The sequence below is a fragment of the Thamnophis sirtalis genome, unplaced genomic scaffold (genome assembly GCF_051295495.1).
Source record: "Thamnophis sirtalis isolate CommonGarterSnake01/CBP01778 unplaced genomic scaffold, rThaSir2_p1.2 scaffold_5, whole genome shotgun sequence".
Classification (NCBI taxonomy): Eukaryota; Metazoa; Chordata; class Lepidosauria; order Squamata; family Natricidae; genus Thamnophis; species Thamnophis sirtalis.
Genome location: NW_028261385.1, coordinates 9787071 through 9809587, shown reverse-complemented (window position 1 = coordinate 9809587; position 22517 = coordinate 9787071). Strand labels below are relative to the sequence as shown.

Genomic DNA, 22517 nt, shown 5'->3' with positions numbered 1-22517 from the left:
ATTATAGTATATGGGAGTTATTTTATCAATGGTTAGAGAATAAATATGAAAAGTAGAAATGAAAGCAGAGGAACGAAATAGGGAAATTGCATTATTAAAGTTAAATAAAGTTAAGAAGGCGATTGTTATAATAGTATGTTATGTTTTAGTATTGACCTAAGAATAGATAAAATAATGAATTTGGCTGTAAATGTAATAGTTATTGCACAGAAAATTTGTACCCAGACGACACACTGTTTAATGAAAGATAGTATGTTTGTATTAAAATAAAATAAAAAATTATTATGAAAAAATTATTTTCAATGGTAAGCAAGCTGTACGTAAAATAAGTTTCCTGTAGCCATTTTTATAAGGTCTCCAGAAGCTTCACTATACACTGTAGATGAAAATGGTGACATGCTTTGGAAAATAGCTTGACTCCTTCTTCTTTGTGGCAATCCCTGAAATATTGGAACACAGCTATCATGTCTTTCTTTTCAATAAACTAGACATACCCAATTTCAGCAACATTCTTTATTACGGTATGTTTTAGCCTCCAGCTCCCTAATCATCTTTGTTGCTCTTTTCTGCCCTCTTTATAGAGTCTCCACATCTTTTTTTTTTTTTTGCCTTGAAGATCAACATTGGTGATCTGGTATAATTTAATTGTTTAGAACTCCTTTAAACTCCACCCAAAGTGATGGAGTCTAAGAAATTGTAGGAAAAAATCTCTGAAAGGCATCCGATGGCCTACTCCGAAATTATATTGACAAACACTGCTCGTTTTGATACTAAATTCCTTTGAGATAGTTGCCAAACATTTCTCCTTTAATGAGAGCAATGATCATAGCTTATATTTGATTAAGGAAATTAGCATTGTCAAACAGGCAGTGTTTGAATCTGCATAATCAAATACATGTATGTGCTGGTGTCAGTGGTGAAATTCATTTTTTTTACTACGGGTTCTGTGGGCGTGGCAGGGGAAGGTTACTGCAAAATCCCCATTCCCTTCCCACTCCAGGGGAAGGATACTGTAAAATCCCCATTCCCTCTCCACTCCAGGGGAAGGATACTGCAAAATACCCATTCCCTCTCCACTCCAGGGGAAGGATACTGCAAAATCTCCATTCCCTCTCCACTCCAGGGGAAGGATACTGTAAAATCTCCATTCCCTCCCCACTCCTGGGGAAGGATACTGCAAAATCTCCATTCCCTCCCCACTCCTGGGGAAGGATACTGCAAAATCTCCATTCCCTCTCCACTCCAGGGGAAGGATACTGCAAAATCCCCATTCCCTCTCCACTCCAGGGGAAGGATACTGCAAAATCTCCATTCCCTCTCCACTCCAGGGGAAGGATACTGCAAAATCCCCATTCCCTCTCCACTCCAGGGGAAGGATACTGCAAAATCTCCATTCCCTCCCCACTCCAGGGGAAGGATACTGCAAAATCCCCGTTCCCTCTCCACTCCAGGGGAAGGATACTGCAAAATCCCCATTCCCTCTCCACTCCAGGGGAAGGATACTGCAAAATCCCCATTCCCTCCCCATCCAGGGGAAGGATACTGAAAAATCCCCATTCCCTCCCCACTCCAGGGGAAGGATACTGAAAAATCCCCATTCCCTCCCCACTCCAGGGGAAGGATACTGAAAAATCCCCATTCCCTCCCCACTCCAGGGGAAGGATACTGAAAAATCCCCATTCCCTCCCCACTCCAGGGGAAGGATACTGAAAAATCCCCATTCCCTCCCCACTCCAGGGGAAGGATACTGAAAAATCCCCATTCCCTCCCCACTCCAGGGGAAGGATACTGCAAAATCTCCATTCCCTCCCCACTCCAGGGGAAGGATACTGAAAAATCCCCATTCCCTCCCCACTCCAGGGGAAGGATACTGAAAAATCCCCATTCCCTCCCCACTCCAGGGGAAGGATACTGAAAAATCCCCATTCCCTCCCCACTCCAGGGGAAGGATACTGAAAAATCCCCATTCCCTCCTCACTCCAGGGGAAGGATACTGCAAAATCCCCATTCCCTCCCCACTCCAGGGGAAGGATACTGCAAAATCCCCATTCCCTCCCCACTCCAGGGGAAGGATACTGCAAAATCCCCATTCCCTCTCCACTCCAGGGGGAAGGATACTGCAAAATCCCCATTCCCTCCCCACTCTGGGGCCAGCCAGTGGTAGTATTTGCCAGTTCTCCAAAATACTCAATTTTTCCCTAGAAACAACCTAGAATTGTCCTAGGTTGTTTTTTAAAAAAATGCATATTTTATTGAGTTGTCATGGTAGACAGCCTTTCAAAACCTGGTCACTGGATAATCTTGGACATGTTGATAGATGAACAATATATATATGAATTAATTCTGCATCGAGCCAGTTGGGCGTAATGCTTAAGGCACCCGAGTGGAAACCAGGTGGGTGTGAATTCTAGCGCTGCCTTAGACCAGTGGTTCCCAAACTTGGCAACTTTAAGACTTGTGGACTTCAACTCCCAGAATTCTCCAGCCAGCAGAGCTGGCTGGAGAATTCTGGGAGTTGAAGTCCACAAGTCTTAAAGTTGCCAAGTTTGGGAACCACTGCCTTAGACATAAAGCCAGCTGAGTGATCTTGGGTTAATCACACTTTCTCACTCCTAGGAAGCAGGCAATGGCAAGCCACTTCTGAAAGCCCAAGCAGTTGGCAAGAGTCAACTTAGAGAGCCGAGGTGGCGCAGTGGTTAAAGGCAGCAGTGCAGGCTACTTCAGCTGACTGCAGTTCTGCAGTTCGGCTGTTCAAATCTCACCGGCTCAGGGTTGACTCAGCCTTCCATCCTTCCGAGGTGGATAAAATGAGGACCCGGATTGTTGTTGGGGGCAATATGCTGACTCTGTAAACCGCTTAGAGAGAGGGCTGAAAGCCCTATGAAGCGGTATATAAGTCTAACTGCTATTGCTATTGCTAACACTGACTTGATGTAATATACCCAGCCACCAATAAAGGAGAATATTTATAGCTCAGGTTTGAAATGAGGAGTCCTTGGTGATCACTGAACCTGATTCGTTTGTTTTTTTGCAGACATTTTGCAGACAGGAGAGAGAGAGGGGGAGACAGAGAGAGGAGAGGGAGGAAAAGAGAAAGAGAGAGGGGGAGGTGAAAGAAGAGAAAAAGAGGGGAGAATATGAAAAGTCATAGGAGTGGGAACGAAGTCCAATTTGTCACCTGATTCCAAAACATGTTTTGCAATGCAGAAATTATTTTCATCTCCAGAGTTACTTCATCCTCCTCTTTCACACCTTGACAGAAACTCAGCTACAGTATATAATAAGCAGGTCAATTTTGCATTGTAAACCCAATTAATGGTTGCACGATTCCCCTATCCAACCCATCCTATTTTAAAGATGGTGGCTTGGCATTTGTTGGTTGGCTCTATTTTTAAAACTTGGGTGGGTTTGTGGGGTGTGGGGGTTTTTTCCCCCCTTTTTGGCTAAACGTGAACCAGTGGTGGGTTTCAAAAATTGTTCGAACCTACTCTGTGGGTGTGGCCTCCTTTGTAGGAGTGGCTTGCTGCCCATGTGACCGGATGGGAGTGGCTTGCCACCCATGTGACCGGATGGGAGTGGCTTGCTGCCCATGTGACCGGATGGGAGTGGCTTGCCGCCCATGTGACCGGATATGAAGATGCCGACGACACTTGTCAGAACCACCTTAAATTACCCCACACACAGCACTGGCATGCATAAGAATATGATGTAAACTTGTTTTTTAAAAGGCATCTTTGGTTTGCATTAAAACAACTTCAAGACACGCAATGTTCTGATTGCACCACAAACGCAGTAGTCATCCTTACCTTTCACAGAGGCACTGGGTTTTATGAATATGAGCATGATAGTGTAGAATAATCATATCCAAGGAGTTTCAAAAAATTTTGGAACCTGTTCTGTAGATGTGGCCTGCTTTCCGGGTCCACTGGTGGAACCTCTTCTAACCTGTTCGGTAGATTTGACGAACCGGTTCTACCGAATAGGTGCGAACTGGTAGGAACCCACCTCTGACGTGAACTTCTAATTTTCCGCAGATTCTCTATGAAGTGACTGTGGAGACTGGGGATTTCTCACAGGCTGGGACGGACACCGGCATTTTTTTCACATTCTTTGGATCCAGTGGGTGTTCCGAAGAAATTCAGCTGGAAAAAATCGGAAACAGGTAACAGGCACTTCAGCAGCAAAACATCCCCGTCTCGCTCTCCAGCTAGGTAGGCCTCTTCCAACTGGCCCTCTTGATCCAAGGTATTTGGAGAGTAGCAGCTCCTGGAAGCAATGTTCCCTCTAATTTTTTTTCAGTGTGTGCGGAAAAGTATAATGTTCGAGCGGCACATTTTCATTCCTGAGCACCTGAATTTTTTTTAGCCATAATTGCCATCAGAGCAGATGTTGGGAGGGGGGCAAGAAGGAAAAGGGTCCCCTCCCTCTCCCTCAGACCCCCAGGAAGGAAGGGGGGGAAGGGAGGGGGAGGGAAAGGAAAGAAAATGGGAAACAAGAAAAGGAAAGGAAAAAGGAAAGGAAATAGAAAAGAAGGAAAGGAAAAAGGAAAGAAAATTGGAAAGAAGGAAAGGAAAGGAGAAAGGAAAGGAAAAGAGAAAGGAAATAGAAAAGAAGGAAAGGAAAAAGGAAAGGAAATGGGAAAGAAGAAAGGAAAGGAAAAGAGAAAAGAAAGGAAAAAGGAAAGGAAATGGAAAAGAAGGAAAGGAAAAAGGAAAGGAAAGGACAAAAGAAAGGAAAAGAGAAAGGAAAGGAAAAGAGAAAGGAAATGGAAAAGAAGGAAAGGAAAAGAAGGAATGGAAAAGAGAAAGGAAAGGAGAAAGAAATGGAAAGAAGGAAAGGCAAAGAGAAAGGAAAGGAAAAAGAAAGGAAGTTAGAAGAAGGACAGAAGGGAAAAGGAAAGAGTGGAAAGGATTGGTACTGCTCAAAAATCAAGTCTCAAGATCCCGTGGACCCCTTTGGCTCAGGCATTCCAATTCCACGCTGCTTCCCTCTCTCCCCAAAGCGAAGGGATCGCAGAGAAAATGCTGAGCCCAGAACGGGGCTTCAGATGAGGCAATGCCTGAGAAACGCCGGATGTGCAGAGAAATGCAGCCTACAACCAGCGAATCCCATTTTCCCAAGAACTGACGAAGCCCCAGAGGACCAATAGGAATTCTCCCTTCTGCAGCATCATCGGTCTTTGGGCAGAGTCTTCCTTGATTTCACCAATCACCAGATGGAGGAGAGAGTTCGGTGCAGAGAGAGAAGGGTGGGAGGGGGGTATTTTTAGTCACATTTAAAGACATTAAAAAACACTGTGCTGCAGTTTGAAACTTGTGCGCGGTGTTTTTTTGTTACCTGCATGGCCGCGCAGGCGCGCAGCTTAGAGGGAACCCTGGAGGAGACCCTCTGCAGTCCTTCTCGTCTGGCCAGGATGCCAGCGAGAGTGTTGGGCTGAAGGAAGGAGGGATACACATGCTCTCCCTCTCCCTCACTCCCTCCCTACCCCTCCTCCTCCTCCTCCCTCCCTCCCTCTCTCTCTCTCAAATGGCAAATCCGAGCAGTCGTTGCTGGGAGCCCGTCCCATGCCTTCTCCCAACCCCCACACCCCTTCTCTCAGCTACTTTCTGCCTTGTGATTGCTGTCTCCAGGCTGGCTCTCCTCTCCTATTATCATGAAAGGCGTCTCACAAAAACCACTGGGCAGCAGTTGGAAACTGCTGTGCAGTGTTTTGTTGCCATGTGCGCGGCCGTGCACCCGCGCAGCTTAGAGGGAACATTGCCTGGAAGGCGATTTTAAATTTACCTTTGTTCTGCTAAAAACCTGCCGTATAATTTCTCAGAAGTATCCTTCCCCTTCGAAAGCAGTTTCCTGCAATCAAGGCAAACAGCCATTAGAAGAAAATTCTCATTCCGTGAGAACTATCAGGAGAAAGAATGTCAAGTAAATTTAGTCCTCGAATTATGATTGTCGGGGTTCCAAATAGCATCCAAAAGTAAATCAGAGTCCAAGGCAAATGATTCCTCAAAGTTCCAATTTATTAAGAGAGCCATGTTGGCACATCTGGGAAAACCCGAATCTGAAAGCTTCCCGGTTTTCCCCACCCAGTTGAAAGTTCAAGATCTTGCCCCCACACCTACAAGTCCATCCCATGGTCCAATCTCCCACTGTCATGCTGGCATCTTCCACCGATCCAGTTCCAGTCAGGTGCAGAGGTGCAAAGACAAAGGATGACCTTGGCTTTCTAGAAAGGAATTTTATTTTGACATCATCACATTCTACTCCTTACTATTCCCCCTCCCATTTTCCCATAATAGAAAATGCATAGCAGAATAATAGAAAGTGTGGCAGACCTTAGATCCACCAGAAAATATGGCTGCAAGCCTGACAATGACTACAATTGAGCCCAAAATTTCTGTTGCTAAGCAAAATGGTTGTTAAGTGAGATTTGCCCCACTTTACGGCCTTTCTTGCCACAGTTGTTGTGAATCCGTGCAATCCCTATGACAGCCAATAGAATAAGGTGTTCTTGCACAGGAACAGGAAGACCAAGTGCAAAGACCAACAGAAGGTATAGATAACCTCCACTCTCAACTCCATGTGGTCAGCTGCACCAGAACTATGGGCTGGGTGGTCCTGCTTCATCTATAAATGGACCCTCTTTCCAATCAGCCTCCAGCCTCCCTTTTGTCCCCAGAGCCTTTCTCCTGGCTTAGAACTGGACCTGGATATTTCTTCCAACAATTGTTAAATCCTAAACCACTGAGGTTTTTTGGAAGGTGGGGATGGGGGCTTATAGGGAAAGACAGGAATTCTTAAACTCTGGGGTGGGGGAAGAAACATTGTCTTTTCTATTACTTCAACTGTTCGTCACTTTTCCCCCCCTCTGTGGCCTAGTCTGACTGATGGTAGAGCATGACCCGACAAATGCGCGCGACAAAACGGCGATGTTGAAATCGCGTCCACTAAGGCACACCGACAAAACCGCGCCCACAAAAGCGCGATTAGGGTTTTTAGGTTAGGGTTAGGGTTAGGGTTAGGGTTAGGGTTAGGGTTAGGGTTAGGGTTGTTAACGTTGTTACCATTGTTTTCGCGTTGTTTTCGATGGCGCACTTTTGTCGGTGCGCATTTGTCGACGCGCTTTAGTGGGTGCTCTTTCAACGTCGCCGTTTTATCGCGGCGGTTTTGTCGGCACGCATTTGTTGTGTGCGCATTTGTCGGTGAACCATGGTAGAGCTCCGGAGTCGCTAGCAAAGCGAAGTATTTTTCTTGGTTTGTTATTTACCGTATTTTTCGGACTATAAGATGCACCAAGATTTCGAAGAAGTAAGTAAGAAAAAAAGTTTTTGTCCTCCCCAGCCGTCAGGAGCACTCTGCAGGCTTCAGCAAGGCTGAAGGAAGGCAAAAAATGCCTCCGTTTTGGCAAAAAAACAGGCAGAAAACAGGCCGTTTTTCACAAAATGGCATTTTTGCCTTCCCCCAGCCCTGCTGAAACCTGCAGACTGCTTCTGGGGGGGGGGGGAAATGGTAATCTTAGTTTGAAGTGAAGACGCTGAACCAGGAAAAGTTTTCTGGAGATTACATTAGTGCTGTGGCACGACAAAACCGCGCTCATCAAAATAGTGGTGATAAAATCGCGTCGCTAAAGCTGCGACGTCATCACCACGCGTCATCACCGCCGCGACAACAGCGTGGCAACAGAAGGGTGCTTTAAAATGGTGCCGCGGCAGAAAGCCGATTTCAATTAAGGTAAGTGTTAGGATTAGGTTTAGGGGTTTGTTTTAGGGTTAGGTTTAGGGTTAGGTTTAGGGTTAGGGTTAGGGCTAGGGTTAGGGTTAGGGTTAGGTTTAGGTTTAGGGTTAGGGTTAGGGTTAGGTTTAGTGTTAGGTTTAGTGTTAGGTTTAGGGTTAGGTTTAGGGCTAGGGTTAGGGTTAGGTTTAGGGTTAGGTTTAGGGTTAGGTTTAGGGTTAGGTTTAGGATTAGGTTTAGGGTTAGGTTTAGGGTTAGGTTTAGGGTACTGAGTGCTTGGGAATGGGCAGATTTGCCCACCACGATTATATTGCAGTAGGGTCGTGTTTTTTCTTAGCGCTTCGAATGGCGCGAATTAGTCTTTGCGCTTATGTCTCCGCGGATAAGGGCTTCGCAGATTTGTGGTGGAACCCATTAGTGCTTTAATCCCAAACTGAGGCAGAGTTTGGTGTAGTGGTTAAGGCACCAGGCTAAGAACCAGGTGATCGTGAATTCTAGTCCCGCCTTGGGCATGAAGCCAACTGGGTGACCTTGGCCCGGTCATTTTCTCTCAACCACAGAAGGAGGCAATGGCAAACTACTCCCAACATATTGCCAAGAAAAACTATAGGGAATTGTGCAGGCAAGTCACTGGGAATCCATCCATTTCAAAACACCGAAGAAATAACTCCAAACTATAATTCCATTATATGCAAACTCCTGATTACGCTGCCAGATTTTGATGGCATGATTGCTACAAAGCAGCGTCAGAGTTGCCGCTATTATGTTGAAGTGCAAAAGCATAAATATTGTTGTGCAAGTCCTAAAATAAACATTTAGCCTAAAAAAAAATACTAAGAGCTTCTTCCCCCAACCCCCCAAACACCAAAGCCTAACAAAAGCCAACAAGTTTTTCAAGTGCATTTTTCTTAGTGGGTCACATGTGCCGTAGAGATGCCAGATAGGCTTGCAAGAATGATTTGGGTAGCATATCAATTAAACAAACAATGATTGCATGAACGGAGCACAAAGACCGTTGTGCAACGTGCTCAGTTTTAGATTTATTTATTCATTCATTTATTAAATTTATATGCCGCCCACCTCTGTATCAAGGACTCTGGGTGGCTTACAAAAATAACAGAGTTGGAAGGTTTGGGGAGTATACTCCTACATGGGGCAGCCCTTGAAGTGTATTCGGAGACTTCAACTCGTCCAGAACGCAGCCGCGCGAGCGATTGTGGGTGCACCTCGGTACACCCACGTTACACCTATCCTCCGCGAGCTGCACTGGTTACCGATCAGTCTCCGGATACGCTTCAAGGTGCTAGTCGTAACTTATAAAGCCCTTCATTGTTTGGATCTGGGTACTTGAGAGACTGCCTGCTGCCAATTACCTCCCACAGACCCATTAGATCCCACAGGGTTGGCCTTCTCCGGGTTCCATCTACTAGCCAATGCTATCTGGCTACTACCCGGGGGAGGGCCTTCTCTGTGGCAGCTCCGGCCCACTGGAACGAACTCCCCGCAGGGATTCGGACCCTCACCTCTCTCCAGGCCTTCCGAAAAGCAGTCAAAACCTGGCTTTGCCGGCAGGCCTGGGGTTGATGAGTTCCCTTCCCCTCTCGACTTGTATGGCTGTGTGACTCTTGCTTGTTTTAATTATCTGTATTTTGTTCTATGTTCCCCTTTTTCCCCTTTTGAATTGTTCGCCGCCCTGAGTCCTCCCGGAGAAGGGCGGCATACAAATAATAAAATTCTGTTCTATTCTATTCTATACTCCTAGTGTTGGGTAGGAAATATAGCTTCATATACAATACCAAATGGTCGATGTTGCTTTAAATGGGTGAATGTAAATGGGTGAGTGTTTGTTCTTTGAATTGTGTTTGGACAAATAGCTACTATCACTGCTTGTGAAGCTATTATTAGTAGTAAAGCTACTTGCTTTTACTAGCAGTGTCTGAGACTCTATTCGGGTGTTTCTTCTACTAGCGATGTTCCTTCTCTCTAGCTGTACATTCCGCTGCGCTACTTTCTGTCTCCCAACGGGGATACCCATAACAGAAGGGACCTTTGAAGGTCTTCTACTCCAACCCTTTGGTCAAGCAGGAAAACCTATATCCTATTTCAGACAAATGACTGTCCAGTCTCTTCTTAAAAATCTCCAGTGATGCAGCACCAGAGGTGGGTTCCTACCGGTTTGCACCGGTTCGGTAGAACCGGTTCGTCAAATCTACCGAACCGGTTAGAAGAGGTTCCACCAGTGGACCCGGAAAGCAGGCCACACCTACAGAAGAGGTTCCAAAATTTTTTGAAACCCACCACTGTGCAGCACCCACAACTTCTAGAGGCAAGGTTGTTCTACTGATTAATTGTTCTAACTGTCAGGAAATTTCTTCTTATTAATAAAGGAGTATATTTGTAGCTCAGGGTTGCCATGAGGGGTCCTTGATGCTCTCTGAGCTTGCTTGTTTCCTTGCAGATGGTTTATTACCCCAAACTAGGTGGTTAAGATCACATGGCTTGAGTTCCTGAGCAGAAAAGGGCAGAGATGCTGAGAGTCCCTGGGTTTTATGCCCCCTCTAGGACCCACCTTTCTGTTTCCTGTTCCTGTGTAAGAATCTAACAAAATGAAATTCAATGGTGGAAAGAGTAAGGTTCTACATTTAGGCAAGGAAAATGAAATGCACAGGTACAGTATACGTGGTACCTTGCTCAATAGTAGTAACTGTGAAAGGGATCTTGGAGTCCTAGTGGACAACCATTTAAATAGGAGCCAGCCGTGTGTAGCAGCTGCCAAAAAAGCCAACACAGTTCTAGGCTGCATAAACAGAGGGATAGAATCAAGATCACGTGAAGTGTTAATACTACTTTATAATGCCTTGGTAAGGCCACATTTGGAATACTGCATTCAGTTTTGGTCACCACGATGTAGAAAAGATGTGGAGACTCTGGAAAGAGTGCAGAGAAGAGCAGCAAAGATGATTAGGGCTCTGGAGGCTAAAACATATGAAGAACGGTTGCAGGAACTGGGTATGTCTAGTTTAATGAAGAGAAGGACTAGGGGAGACATGATAGCAGTCTTCCAATATCTCAGGGGTTGCCACAAAAAAGGGGGAGTCAAGCTATTCTCCAAGGCACCTGAGGGTAGAACAAGAAGCAATGGGTGGAAACTAATCAAGGAGAGAAGCAGCTTAGAACTGAGGAGAAATTTCCTGACAGTTAGAACAATTAATTAGTGGAACGGACGTTGCCTCCAGAAGTTGTGAAAGCCCCAACACTGGATGTCTTTAAGAAGATGTTGAATAGCCATTTGTCTGAAACGGTATGGGGTTTCCTGCCTAGGCAGGGGGTTGGACTAGAAGACCTTCAAGGTCCCTTCCAACTCTGCTATTGTATTGTATTGTATTGTATTGTATTGTATTGTATTGTATTGTATTGCATTGTATTGTATTGTATTGTATTGTATTGTATTGTAAATGTATTCTAATTGGCTGTCAGATTCCTGGGTTGGGGTGTGTGTGTCTTAGTAGGCTGTCCTGAGACCCAAGCTTGTTTCCCTTTCTGGATGATGTAATCTTCACAGGTGCCACGTGGTGAGTTTCTGTTTGCTAGATGGGTCTGCCTGAAGGGGGTAGATCTTTGTTATGTAGAATAGATTGGCTCAGGCCTTAATGGGCCATTGACAAAGGTGGGGGCAGCTGAGTTTCTCCCTCTGAGTTTCTACTTTTCTTTTTAGGGGAAACATTCTGGTTTTTTTAGTGTATCCCAAACTATTTCACTTCCCTAGGAGAGGGGTGGGTTTTAACTTCCAGCAGTATATAAAGAGAAGTTAACGAATCCTGCTGAATCAGTTACCTGTGTGTGCTTTCTGGATATGATTTCTGCAACAAACTCTGACAATTTTTCCGATATCATCTGTAATAAAAAAAAAACCACCACACACAATTCAGATTTAAAATCTACACGTTTCCCTATTATCATTTCTAACCCTCTGTATTTTTGGCCAAGGTATTCCTCTTTTTTAAACAATCCGGTTTTTTTTACTAAGCTGAAATGGAGCGGCCGCTAGTAAATTATAAGGCTCTCCTGCCCCAACACCAAAGGCCCAGAGGCTCTAAATTTAACCCCCAAATGTGCATGTCGTTTGGGAATTATTGAGGTAGCCAAAGATGGTTTATTCACCCCCAGACTGGGCCCAGAAAGGTAGTAAATCTCCCCTCCCTTTAAGTGGTAGTGCAAGGTGATAGATGCATTCTACCTAAGGTGACCAGATTTTCAGATTGGAAAAGAGGGACACCCTTTACCGGGGGGGGGGGGGGGGGGGGCTTGATTAAAAAAAATTTTTTTTTGTCAAAAGGTCACCCCAGGACACTGAAACCAGCATAAATACGAATCTGTTGCCAAACAAAATTTTGATCACGTGACCATGAGGATGCTGCAACGGTCGCTAAGTGTGAAAAATGGTCGCAACGGTCGCTAAGTGTGAAAAATGGTCGCAACGGTCGCTAAGTGTGAAAAATGGTCATCAGTCACTTTTTTCAATGCCATTGTAACTTTGGTCACTAAATGTTTTCCCCCTCCTCGAGACTCCTCACTTCTTCCTTCATTCCTCTTGCTGATCTACCTTCACCTTATCTGTCTTCTGCTCTTTCCCTCTCTTCCTTCCTTCCTCCCTCCTTCCATCCTCTTCTTTCCTCACTCACTCCCTTCCTCCTTTTTTCTCTTCCTTCCTCCTTCCATTCTTTATACGATATAAAATTCAATGAGGGTGAAACACACCAAATCTGGCAAAGCTGCCTTGCACCAACCTGGCCTGCCCATAGAATAGCAGCCACTTTGAGACACATAAACCTGGTCTGAACATATTGCATCACAAAGATTTGCAAAGATCACATTTGCAAAAAGGAACATTTCTTGTAGTAAATACATTTTATAAACAATTTAAAAGTAAAAATCCCCCCAAAATAATAAAAAAGGTATTCTATAAATAAAAGAAATCCTTAAAAACCATTGTTAAGTATTACACCAGCAATAATTTATACTGTCACCATTTCAAACTATCATCAGAAATACGAATCTGTTGCCAAACATCAACATTTTGATCGCGTAACCATGAGGATGCCACAACGGTCGCTAAGTGTGAAAATGGTCGCTAAGTGTGAAAAATGGTCATCAGTCACTTTTTTCAATGCCATTGTAACTTTGGTCACTAAATGTTTTCCCCCTCCTCGAGACTCCTCACTTCTTCCTTCATTCCTCTTGCTGATCTACCTTCACCTTATCTGTCTTCTGCTCTTTCCCTCTCTTCCTTCCTTTCTCCTTCCATCCTCTCTTCTTTCCTCACTCACTCCCTTCCTCTTTTTTTCTCTTCCTTCCTCCTTCCATTCTTTCAGCTTCATTTCTTTTGCCTATCTACCTTCTCTGTCTTTCTGCTCTTTCCATTTCTTCGCTTCTGTTCCTTCCTTCTTCCCTCCTTTCCTATTTCTTCCTTCTTCCTTCCTTCTGCCTATCTACCTTCACCTTCTCTGTCTTTCTACTCTTTCCCTGTCTTACCCTTTCCTCCCTCCCTCCCTTCTTTGCTTTCTAGTTCCATCTTTTCTTCTTTCCTCTCTCCCTCTTTTTCTTTTTTCCTTCCTTCCTCCTTCCTCTTGCCTATCAACTTTTTTTTATTTTTTTTTTGTTACATAGACGACACATACCCACAACAATAAAAACAAAACAAAAAGAAAAAAACCCATCATCACATATAGCATGTCATTTGGTTACAAGTGTTTTAACATTTATCATTCTTATACATTTATTATTTCATTTAATAGGTTATAATATACAGTTTGGGTTGCTTTGTTTACCATCCCTTCCTCCTGTTATAACACCACCTTATTTTCCCTTTCTTTTCTCCCTTCCTCCCTTCTCTACTTTCTTCCTTCCTGCTCTCCTTTCCCTTCCTTCTTCCCTTACCTTTCTCCTACTCCTGCTCTTCCTCTTCCCCTTTCTACCCTCTCTCCTCCTCTTTCTCTCTTTTCCATCCTCCTCTCCTTACCTCTTTCTTCTTTCCATCATCCTTTCATTCTCTCCTCCTTTCTCCCTTTCTCCCAACTCCCTTTCTGGGAGTTGAAGTCCACACACTTTCAAGTCTCCAAGGTGGAGAAAGACTGATCTATCTAATTAATATAATTATTTCTCCCTCTCTTTTTCACTCTCTTTCCAGCGCACACACGCAAATGCATAGGGCAGCCCACCTCACACACAGGTAACTCCGGGCGGCTTGCTTGCGGGAAGAGGACAGCCTACCACTCACCCACGCGGGGGGGGGGCAGGATTTCACCAAGAAAAGTTAACTTTCCTGCAAAAGGGGCCGGCAGCCTCTCAGCTCTTCCCGGCTGGGAAGACCTCCCCCCACTTCCACTCCTGCGACCCTCCTCCCGCCTCCTCGGAGCTTCAAGCAAGCTAACTGGGAAGGCTGGGAAAGAAGAAGAAACGGAGGCGCGAGGTCAGCGGTCCTTGGGGGCGCGGCGGAAGCCCTTCAAAAGCGCCCATTTCCCGGCTCGGCTGCCGTTGCTGCTGCTCATGGCAGAAGGGGAAGAGGAGGAGGAGGAAGAGAAAGCAGCGGGGCGGTCCCTACAGCCGCCGACGCGGGAAAGGTGCGCTTTGACAGGGCTCCCACAGCCCTTCAAAAGCGCCCATTTCCCGGCTCGGCTGCCGTTGCTGCTGCTCATGGCAGAAGGGGAGGAGGAGGAGGAGGAAGAGAAAGCAGCGGGGCGGTCCCTACAGCCGCCGACACGGGAAAGGTGCGCTTTGACAGGGCTCCCACAGCCCTGCCAAAGCGCCCATTTCCCGGCTCGGCTGCCGTTGCTGCTGCTCATGGCAGAAGGGGAGGAGGAGGAGGAGGAAGAGAAAGCAGCGGGGCGGTCCCTACAGCCGCCGACGCGGGAAAGGTGCGCTTTGACAGGGCTCCCACAGCCCTGCCAAAGCGCCCATTTCCCGGCTCGGCTGCCGTTGCTGCTGCTCATGGCAGAAGGGGAGGAGGAGGAGGAGGAAGAGAAAGCAGCGGGGCGGTCCCTACAGCCGCCGACGCGGGAAAGGTGCGCTTTGACAGGGCTCCCACAGCCCTGCCAAAGCGCCCATTTCCCGGCTCGGCTGCCGTTGCTGCTGCTCATGGCAGAAGGGGAGGAGGAGGAGGAGGAAGAGAAAGCAGCGGGGCGGTCCCTACAGCCGCCGACGCGGGAAAGGTGCGCTTTGACAGGGCTCCCACAGCCCTTCAAAAGCGCCCATTTCCCGGCTCGGCTGCCGTTGCTGCTGCTCATGGCAGAAGGGGAGGAGGAGGAGGAGGAAGAGAAAGCAGCGGGGCGGTCCCTACAGCCGCCGACACGGGAAAGGTGCGCTTTGACAGGGCTCCCACAGCCCTGCCAAAGCGCCCATTTCCCGGCTCGGCTGCCGTTGCTGCTGCTCATGGCAGAAGGGGAAGAGGAGGAGGAGGAAGAGAAAGCAGCGGGGCGGTCCCTACAGCCGCCGACGCGGGAAAGGTGCGCTTTGACAGGGCTCCCACAGCCCTGCCAAAGCGCCCATTTCCCGGCTCGGCTGCCGTTGCTGCTGCTCATGGCAGAAGGGGAGGAGGAGGAGGAGGAAGAGAAAGCAGCGGGGCGGTCCCTACAGCCGCCGACGCGGGAAAGGTGCGCTTTGACAGGGCTCCCACAGCCCTGCCAAAGCGCCCATTTCCCGGCTCGGCTGCCGTTGCTGCTGCTCATGGCAGAAGGGGAGGAGGAGGAGGAGGAAGAGAAAGCAGCGGGGCGGTCCCTACAGCCGCCGACGCGGGAAAGGTGCGCTTTGACAGGGCTCCCACAGCCCTGCCAAAGCGCCCATTTCCCGGCTCGGCTGCCATTGCTGCTGCTCATGGCAGAAGGGGAGGAGGAGGAGGAGGAAGAGAAAGCAGCGGGGCGGTCCCTACAGCCGCCGACGCGGGAAAGGTGCGCTTTGACAGGGCTCCCACAGCCCTGCCAAAGCGCCCATTTCCCGGCTCGGCTGCCGTTGCTGCTGCTCATGGCAGAAGGGGAAGAGGAGGAGGAGGAAGAGAAAGCAGCGGGGCGGTCCCTACAGCCGCCGACACGGGAAAGGTGCGCTTTGACAGGGCTCCCACAGCCCTGCCAAAGCGCCCATTTCCCGGCTCGGCTGCCGTTGCTGCTGCTCATGGCAGAAGGGGAAGAGGAGGAGGAGGAAGAGAAAGCAGCGGGGCGGTCCCTACAGCCGCCGACGCGGGAAAGGTGCGCTTTGACAGGGCTCCCACAGTCTGCTAAAACGCCCCTTTCCCAGCTCAGCTGCCGTTGCTGCTGCTCATGGCAGAAGGGGAAGAGGAGGGAGACCTCCCCCCACTTCCACTCCTGCGACCCTCCTCCCGCCTCCTCGGAGCTTCAAGCAAGCTAACTGGGAAGGCCGGGGAAGAAGAAATAGCGGCGGTGCGGGGGCGTGGCGGAAGCCCGGCTGCCGTTTCTCTTGCTGAGGGCGGAAGGGGAGGAGGAGGAGGAGAAAGTTAAAGTGGGGGCCCGATCCCTTCAGCAGCCGAGGCTAATTCTCTGCACGAACGAGAGCGTGGGGGCAGCGGCAGCCGCCCGCACAGAACTTCCACGCGCTTCAGTGGCTTCTGCCGGGCGGCGGGAGCCCCGGAAGTGAGAGGAAGTTCTCTGCGGGTGGCTGCTGCTGCCCCCACCCTCTCCTCCTGCCGCGGCCAGCGGAAAATTCTCTGATTAGATTCATTAGAATTAGATTAGATTACTCACCAACAAGCGCAGCTGCAACCCCAAAAGACGAAAGGAAAATGGAGACTCACGCAGGAGTCCTCAGGGTAAGGAGTCCAGCCAATCAGTGAGCTGGTTGGGATGGAAAATTTTCCATCCCAGCCAGCTCACTGATTGGCTGGACTCCTGGCCAATTAAATCACTGAGCGGCAGGCTGGGCTGGCTTAAATTTGTAGGTAGCAGATAGAACAGAACGATGAGCCAGCCCAGCAAGCTAGCAGCTGATGGGCGGGAGCTGCGAGCGCCAAAAAAAGCGTGCTTTTTAAAAAAGCGTGCGGGACGCGGGAAAATGCATTAAAAAGCGGGGGTGTCCCGCCAAAAGCGGGACGTCTGGTCACCTTAATTCTACCAGAACATCTTTTTAAACTGTCTCAGATAATAAGGCCATTTAATTTAAATCAGCATTAGCTGTGAAATAGCTCCGGAAACACAAATATTGATAAGTGGACACAAGGGAAAAATACCCAGAGGGAACAAACTATCTGGAGGAATGAGTGTGGCTTCCAAGTGTTCTTTCTTTCTTTCTTTCTTTCTTTCTTTCTTTCTTTCTTTCTTTCTTTCTTTCTTTCTTTCTTTCTTTCTTTCTCTCTCTCTCTCTCTCTCTCTCTCTCTCCCTCCCTCCCTCTCCCTCTCCCTCTCCCTCCCTTTTCTTTTATTAGACTTTTCTTCAGATTTATGTCCTGGTTGTGCATTAAACTTAACCCCTCTTGCTGTCCAATTCATGAGTTGAGGATAACAGTCTCTGGTTAATATCCTCACTGTCAGGACTGCAGCCATCTTTCCTTTTGGATCTTTGGCTTGCCACACTTTCTATTATTTTGCTATACATTTTCTATTATGGGAAAATGGGAAGTGGGAATTAGATGATATGCAGCCATAACAAAATTCTTTCTCAAAAGCCAAGGTCATCTTTTGTCTCTGCACCTGACCGGAATTGGATGGGTGGAACTGCCAGCATGGTGGTGGGAGATTGGACCATGTAGCAATAGCAGTAGACTTATATACCGCTTCATAGGCCTTTCAGGCCTCTCTAAGCGGTTTACAGAGAGTCAGCATATTGCCCCCAACAATCTGGGTCCTCATTTTACCCACCTCGGAAGGATGGAAGGCTGAGTCAACCCTGAGCCGGTGAGATTTGAACCGCTGACCTGCTAATCTAGCAGTAGCCTGCAGTGCTGCATTTAACCACTGCGCCACCTTGGACTTGTGGGTGGGTGGGGGGGGGGCAAGATCTTGAACTTTCAACTGGGTGGGGAAAACTGGGAAGCTTTCAAGTTCGAGTTTTTCCCAGAGGGCTCTCTTAATAAATTGGAACTTTGAGGAATACTTTGCCTTGGACTCTGATTTACTTTTGGATGCTATTTGGAATGCTGGCACTCACAGCATAAGAACCCAGGAGCTGAGATCAATAATTCTACAAACAAAACTCAAGTAGACTTGCCTGTTTCTGGAAATGCCCACTCTGGCCCCTGCTCTCTATTGCTGGGATCAGCAATGTTTTCAACCAATGTGGTCTAGTGCAGGAGTCTCCTACCTTGGCAATTTTAAGCCTGGCAGACTTCAACTCCCAGAATTCCCCAGAACAGCTTGCCTCCAGAAGTTGTGGGAGCTTCATCACCGGAAGCTTTCAAGAAGAGACTGGACTGCCATCTGGCAAAAATGGTGTAGGGTCTCTTGCTTGGGTGGGTGGGGGGGTTGGACTAGATGACCTACAAGGTCCCTTCCGTTAATCCGTATCTGAAGATTCCTTCCAATCTGATTGTCCACTAGGACTCCAAGATCCCTGTCACAGTTACTACTATTGAGCCAGGCACTACCTAATTCTGTACTTGTGTATACTTGTGTGTTCTGACCCCACCTCCATCCGGTGAGTAACGCCGACACAAGCTTACTGTTAGCCACGCTTTATTCACAGTAATTACTCACAGGCAAGACGTTGGCAGCAACCCAGACTCCCACAGATAAGAGATACACACAAGAGCTTCTCCAACTTAGTATAACGGTTGTGTCCTGCAAAAGGTCTCCTCCCAAAGTCTCTTCTTATATATTCTCTTGGGAGGAGCCAAGCCACAACCACCTGGGCTTGATTATCTCTTATGAGTGTGTCTCCATAATTGCTGCCTCCATTTCTCCGCCCTTCTCTGCCTGGCGTCAGGGACAAACTCCCTTTGATCTTCACCACTGCTTCAGTACCTGACGTCAGGGACAAACTCCCTTTGATCTTCACCACTGCTCCATGCCTCAGGCGCCTCCTGGTGGCCAACCAGCCTCTCTGGTCCCTGCTCAGAGTCTGAACCCTGCCCAGGGTCCTCCACATCTTCCAGAGCCGACTCATAGGGTCCCTCACTATCGAAGTCCATCGGCAGCCCCAACGGCTCCTGCTGGGCCACAACACTTGTGTATACCTCTGAAGTGAAATGATAAAGAAGAACCATTAGCTAGATGTTTGCCCACAGGCATACTACGGTACTGTATTTCCAGTTAAATGCTGCCAAATTAACAGTTCTTTGACTCAATTCCTGGTGGCCTCAGGATAGGTGACCTATCTATGTGGTTTTGGGCAATCATACTGAATTGATTTTCCCATTGTCTAAAGAGATGGGGTGGTCTTCCCACCCTATCAAAGTTGGGATGACCTGATCATCTCCCATCTAACTACTAGCCAAGTCCAACCTTACTTAGATTTCAGAAGTTCTGCCACATCTGGCTAGATGCTACATCTTCACATACATACATACATACATACATACATACATACATACATACGTGTGTGTGTGTGTGTTCCAGCATAACTCTAGAATGCCTTGAGCAATTTCAACCAAATTTGGTACACAGATGAGTTACTCTCTGGAAACAAATACTGTGGGTGTAAGATACCCCTAACACCCTTCCGGGGTGGTGTTGGTGGGATGTTGTTCTGTTAGGATATAGCCTGTTGTGCCTTAAAACAGCTTCTACTGTACTCCCTTAAAATGGCTTCTACTGTATAGAGCAGTGGAATTGCCATGGTAACGGCTTCACAGTACTCCACAAGGGGACTCCCTCTGGTAAGGGGGAAAATCCAACATTAGAAATTATGTTTGGTCCAGACATTTCCCCCCCTATAAATAAATACCTGGTCAACACCAGGTTATCAGCTAGTCTTTGAAAAAAAAAGAAAAAAGCTGTGGAAATAAATTGATGTAGACAAATGACAAAGGCATGCACACTTTTTAATCTTTCAGAGTAACAACACGCAAGTAATTATCCTATGTTGTACTCCAACTTTCTCCAATTTGGCCAAGCTGTATCTAAGGAATTTCAGCACTTAAATCCCATGCACTTAAAAGCATCTGGTTGATGTCCTTCCTCTCAGATGACAAGCCAGGCACCAGAAATTCTCAGCAAATGTCTCTTCTCTTCCAGATTTGAAATTGGCCAAAAGGATACTTTTATCATGGAGATTCCAGATATCGCGCCACTCAAGAAGATGCGAATAAGGACAGACGGGACTGGATGCCGCCCTGACTGGTTTCTGGAACAGGTAGAATATCCATATTCTTTAATCCTTCTAGCATTGATGATGATACCTATTGGGTAATAAAACATCTGCAAAAAGGTCCACCCATCTCAAAGAATACCAAAGATCCCACATCCCTCCTCCTCTTACTCCACAAACCCCACTCCCTTCTAGCATTGATGATGTTACTTAGTTTGACAATGAAATGACTGCAAGAAAAGGACCCCACAGTCCTCCTTCTATTCTCCTCATCCTCCCAAACCCTACTCCCTTCTAGTACTCATGGTGTTGCTTAGTTGGGTAATGAAATGTCTGCAAGAAAACAACCAACCTCAGAGAGCACCAAGGACCCCACAATCCTCCTCTTCCTCCTCCCACTTCCTTCCTTCCTCTCTGCAAACAACACTCCCTTCTAGTACTGATGATGTCACCTAGTTGGGTAATGAAACATCTTCAAGAAAACCACAAAATCTCAGAGAGCACCAAGGACCCCACAGTCCTCCTTCTATTCTCCTTGTTTTCTTCTTCCTCCTCCTCCTCTTCATCCTCCTTTTCACAAACCCTACTCCCTTCTAGCACTCATTAGGTAATGAAAGGTCTGCAAGAAAACAACCGACCTCAGAGTTGTTGAGTCCTTCTCACAGTCCTTCTCCTCTCCTCCTCCTCCTTTAGTTCTTTCCTTCCTTCCTCCCTCCCTCTCTCCTTCCTTCCTTATTTCCTCCCTCCCTCTCTCCCTCCCTTCCTTCCTTCCAATAGAGTCTCCTCATAGTGAGGCATCCTCTTTCCTCTGCCAACTGGAAGTCTGGTTCCCCCCCACCATAGTCTTCTCCTAGCACGAGATCCTTTCCCCTCTACCTGTCCTAACCAAAAGCTCTAACCCTATCAATTGTGGAGCCGACCAGTGACAGGGAGCCACAGCAGAGGGATGAAAGAGCCACATGCGGCTCCAGAGCCACAAGTTGCTGGCCCCTGCCATAGACATATGCAGCCTTGAGTTCCCGAAGAAGAAGAAAATAAACTAGGCACAGACGATAGAACAATTTTCTTTTTCTGGCGGGTGAGACAGGAAATGAATCTGTCCTGGCTCCATCTGTTGCGCTGAAGATGTGCTTGTGTTTTAATCACACCATCGAAATGATCCGTGCTCCTGATTCCAGTGGGCTCTTCCTTCAGAGGCCATCTAAATATATATTCCATTTATTGTGATTGAGGACTTGGAACAGGCACGAGAAATTTCTCTTCTCTTCTTGGCAAGGGGATACATTTTGATAACATTTCCTCTTTTTTTCCCCCCTTCCTTATCTTGGCAGAAAGGAAGACCAAGGAGGTGTGTCAGAAAAAAAAAGGGGGGGGGGAGGAAAGGAAAATAGCCAAGTGTAACATATAATTTCCCTCAATGGACGCTCTGCTATTAGACGTTATGAGAAAGGCATGCTGGCAGCGTGCCAGGGCACCTGGTATCCATCACAAATCCACATTTTTGAGTGGGAGGGGTAGTCTCTCCTTTGGGGAAAACATAGTTGCTGTGGACTTTTAAAAAAAGGAATGTTTCATATTTGGTAGTAGCGGCAGACATCTTCAACGTTTGCAATTTTAGAAAGGATCATTTAAACTCAGTTCATTTTTACTTTGGCTAACCAATCATGTTTCTTTTAGAACTGTATCTACACAGACAGGAAAACGCATGCGTACTCTTGTGGCCCGCCAGCAGCCGGCGGAGCTGGCAGCAGATTCGGAGAGTGGGGAGGTTGGGGAGGAAGATGGGCCAGGCCTGGAGTCTGGGGAAGGCTCTGATGAGGGCTCTGTGTCGGAAGCAGAGATGGGGCCAGAGCCGTATGCCAGTGATCAGCTGCCTTCGGAGTCAGACATCAGTGAGGCAGACAAACAGCTGGAGCCTGTTCCCAGTGTGTGCATGGGCAGAATTGCCAGACGAAGGGAACAGCTAAAGAACAGGGGTCGACTTGGGAGTAAGGCCACAGGTGGATGGTGAATGGCCCCTCCCAGAGGGAATAAAAGAGGAGCGAAAGGGGAGTGGAGTTTGCAGGAGACCATTAGTTCGCTTAATTCATTCTTGATTCTCTGAAACTCCTTGCCAAGTTCTGCAGATCTCGGCCTGGCAGCTCTCCAACCCAGATAAGGTCTGTGACTGTAAATCCTCCCGTGAAAGACTTTGCTGGATGCGAATAAGCAGAATTCACAGTCAATTAGCAAAAGGTGTTTTTGTCAGAAGCAGGAGTTTGCTTCATGCTCTTTTTCTTTGAAGGTGTTTCACTTCTCATCCAAGAAGCTTCTTCAGCTCTGACTGGATGGTGGGGAATGGGAGGATTTCTATTCTTTTCAGAGAACTGGCCATTTGCATTCTTTTTAGAGAGTTGTTGAGGTCACTCGGAGGTTTATCTGTGTCCTCAGGGTCGGTAGTGCAAATGCTTTCAGAAGTTCTAAGAAGGCTCCACACCAGTGGTGGGTTTCAAAAAAATTTTGAACCTACTCTGTGGGTGTGGCCTCCTTTGTGGGAGTGGCTT

At 47.4% G+C, this 22517-nt stretch overlaps 1 protein-coding gene across 1 annotated transcript in view; it reads left to right on the top strand.

Annotated features, from left to right (window-relative positions):
- Positions 1 to 22517, top strand: part of LOC106549013 (lipoxygenase homology PLAT domains 1) — a 99128-nt gene that overhangs the window by 39236 nt on the left and 37375 nt on the right. Inside the window, exons 9-10 of the mRNA XM_087715348.1 lie at positions 4035 to 4162; positions 19902 to 20019. Coding sequence (XP_087571474.1) covers positions 4035 to 4162; positions 19902 to 20019 — 246 coding nt within the window. The remainder of the gene's footprint in view (positions 1 to 4034; positions 4163 to 19901; positions 20020 to 22517) is intronic.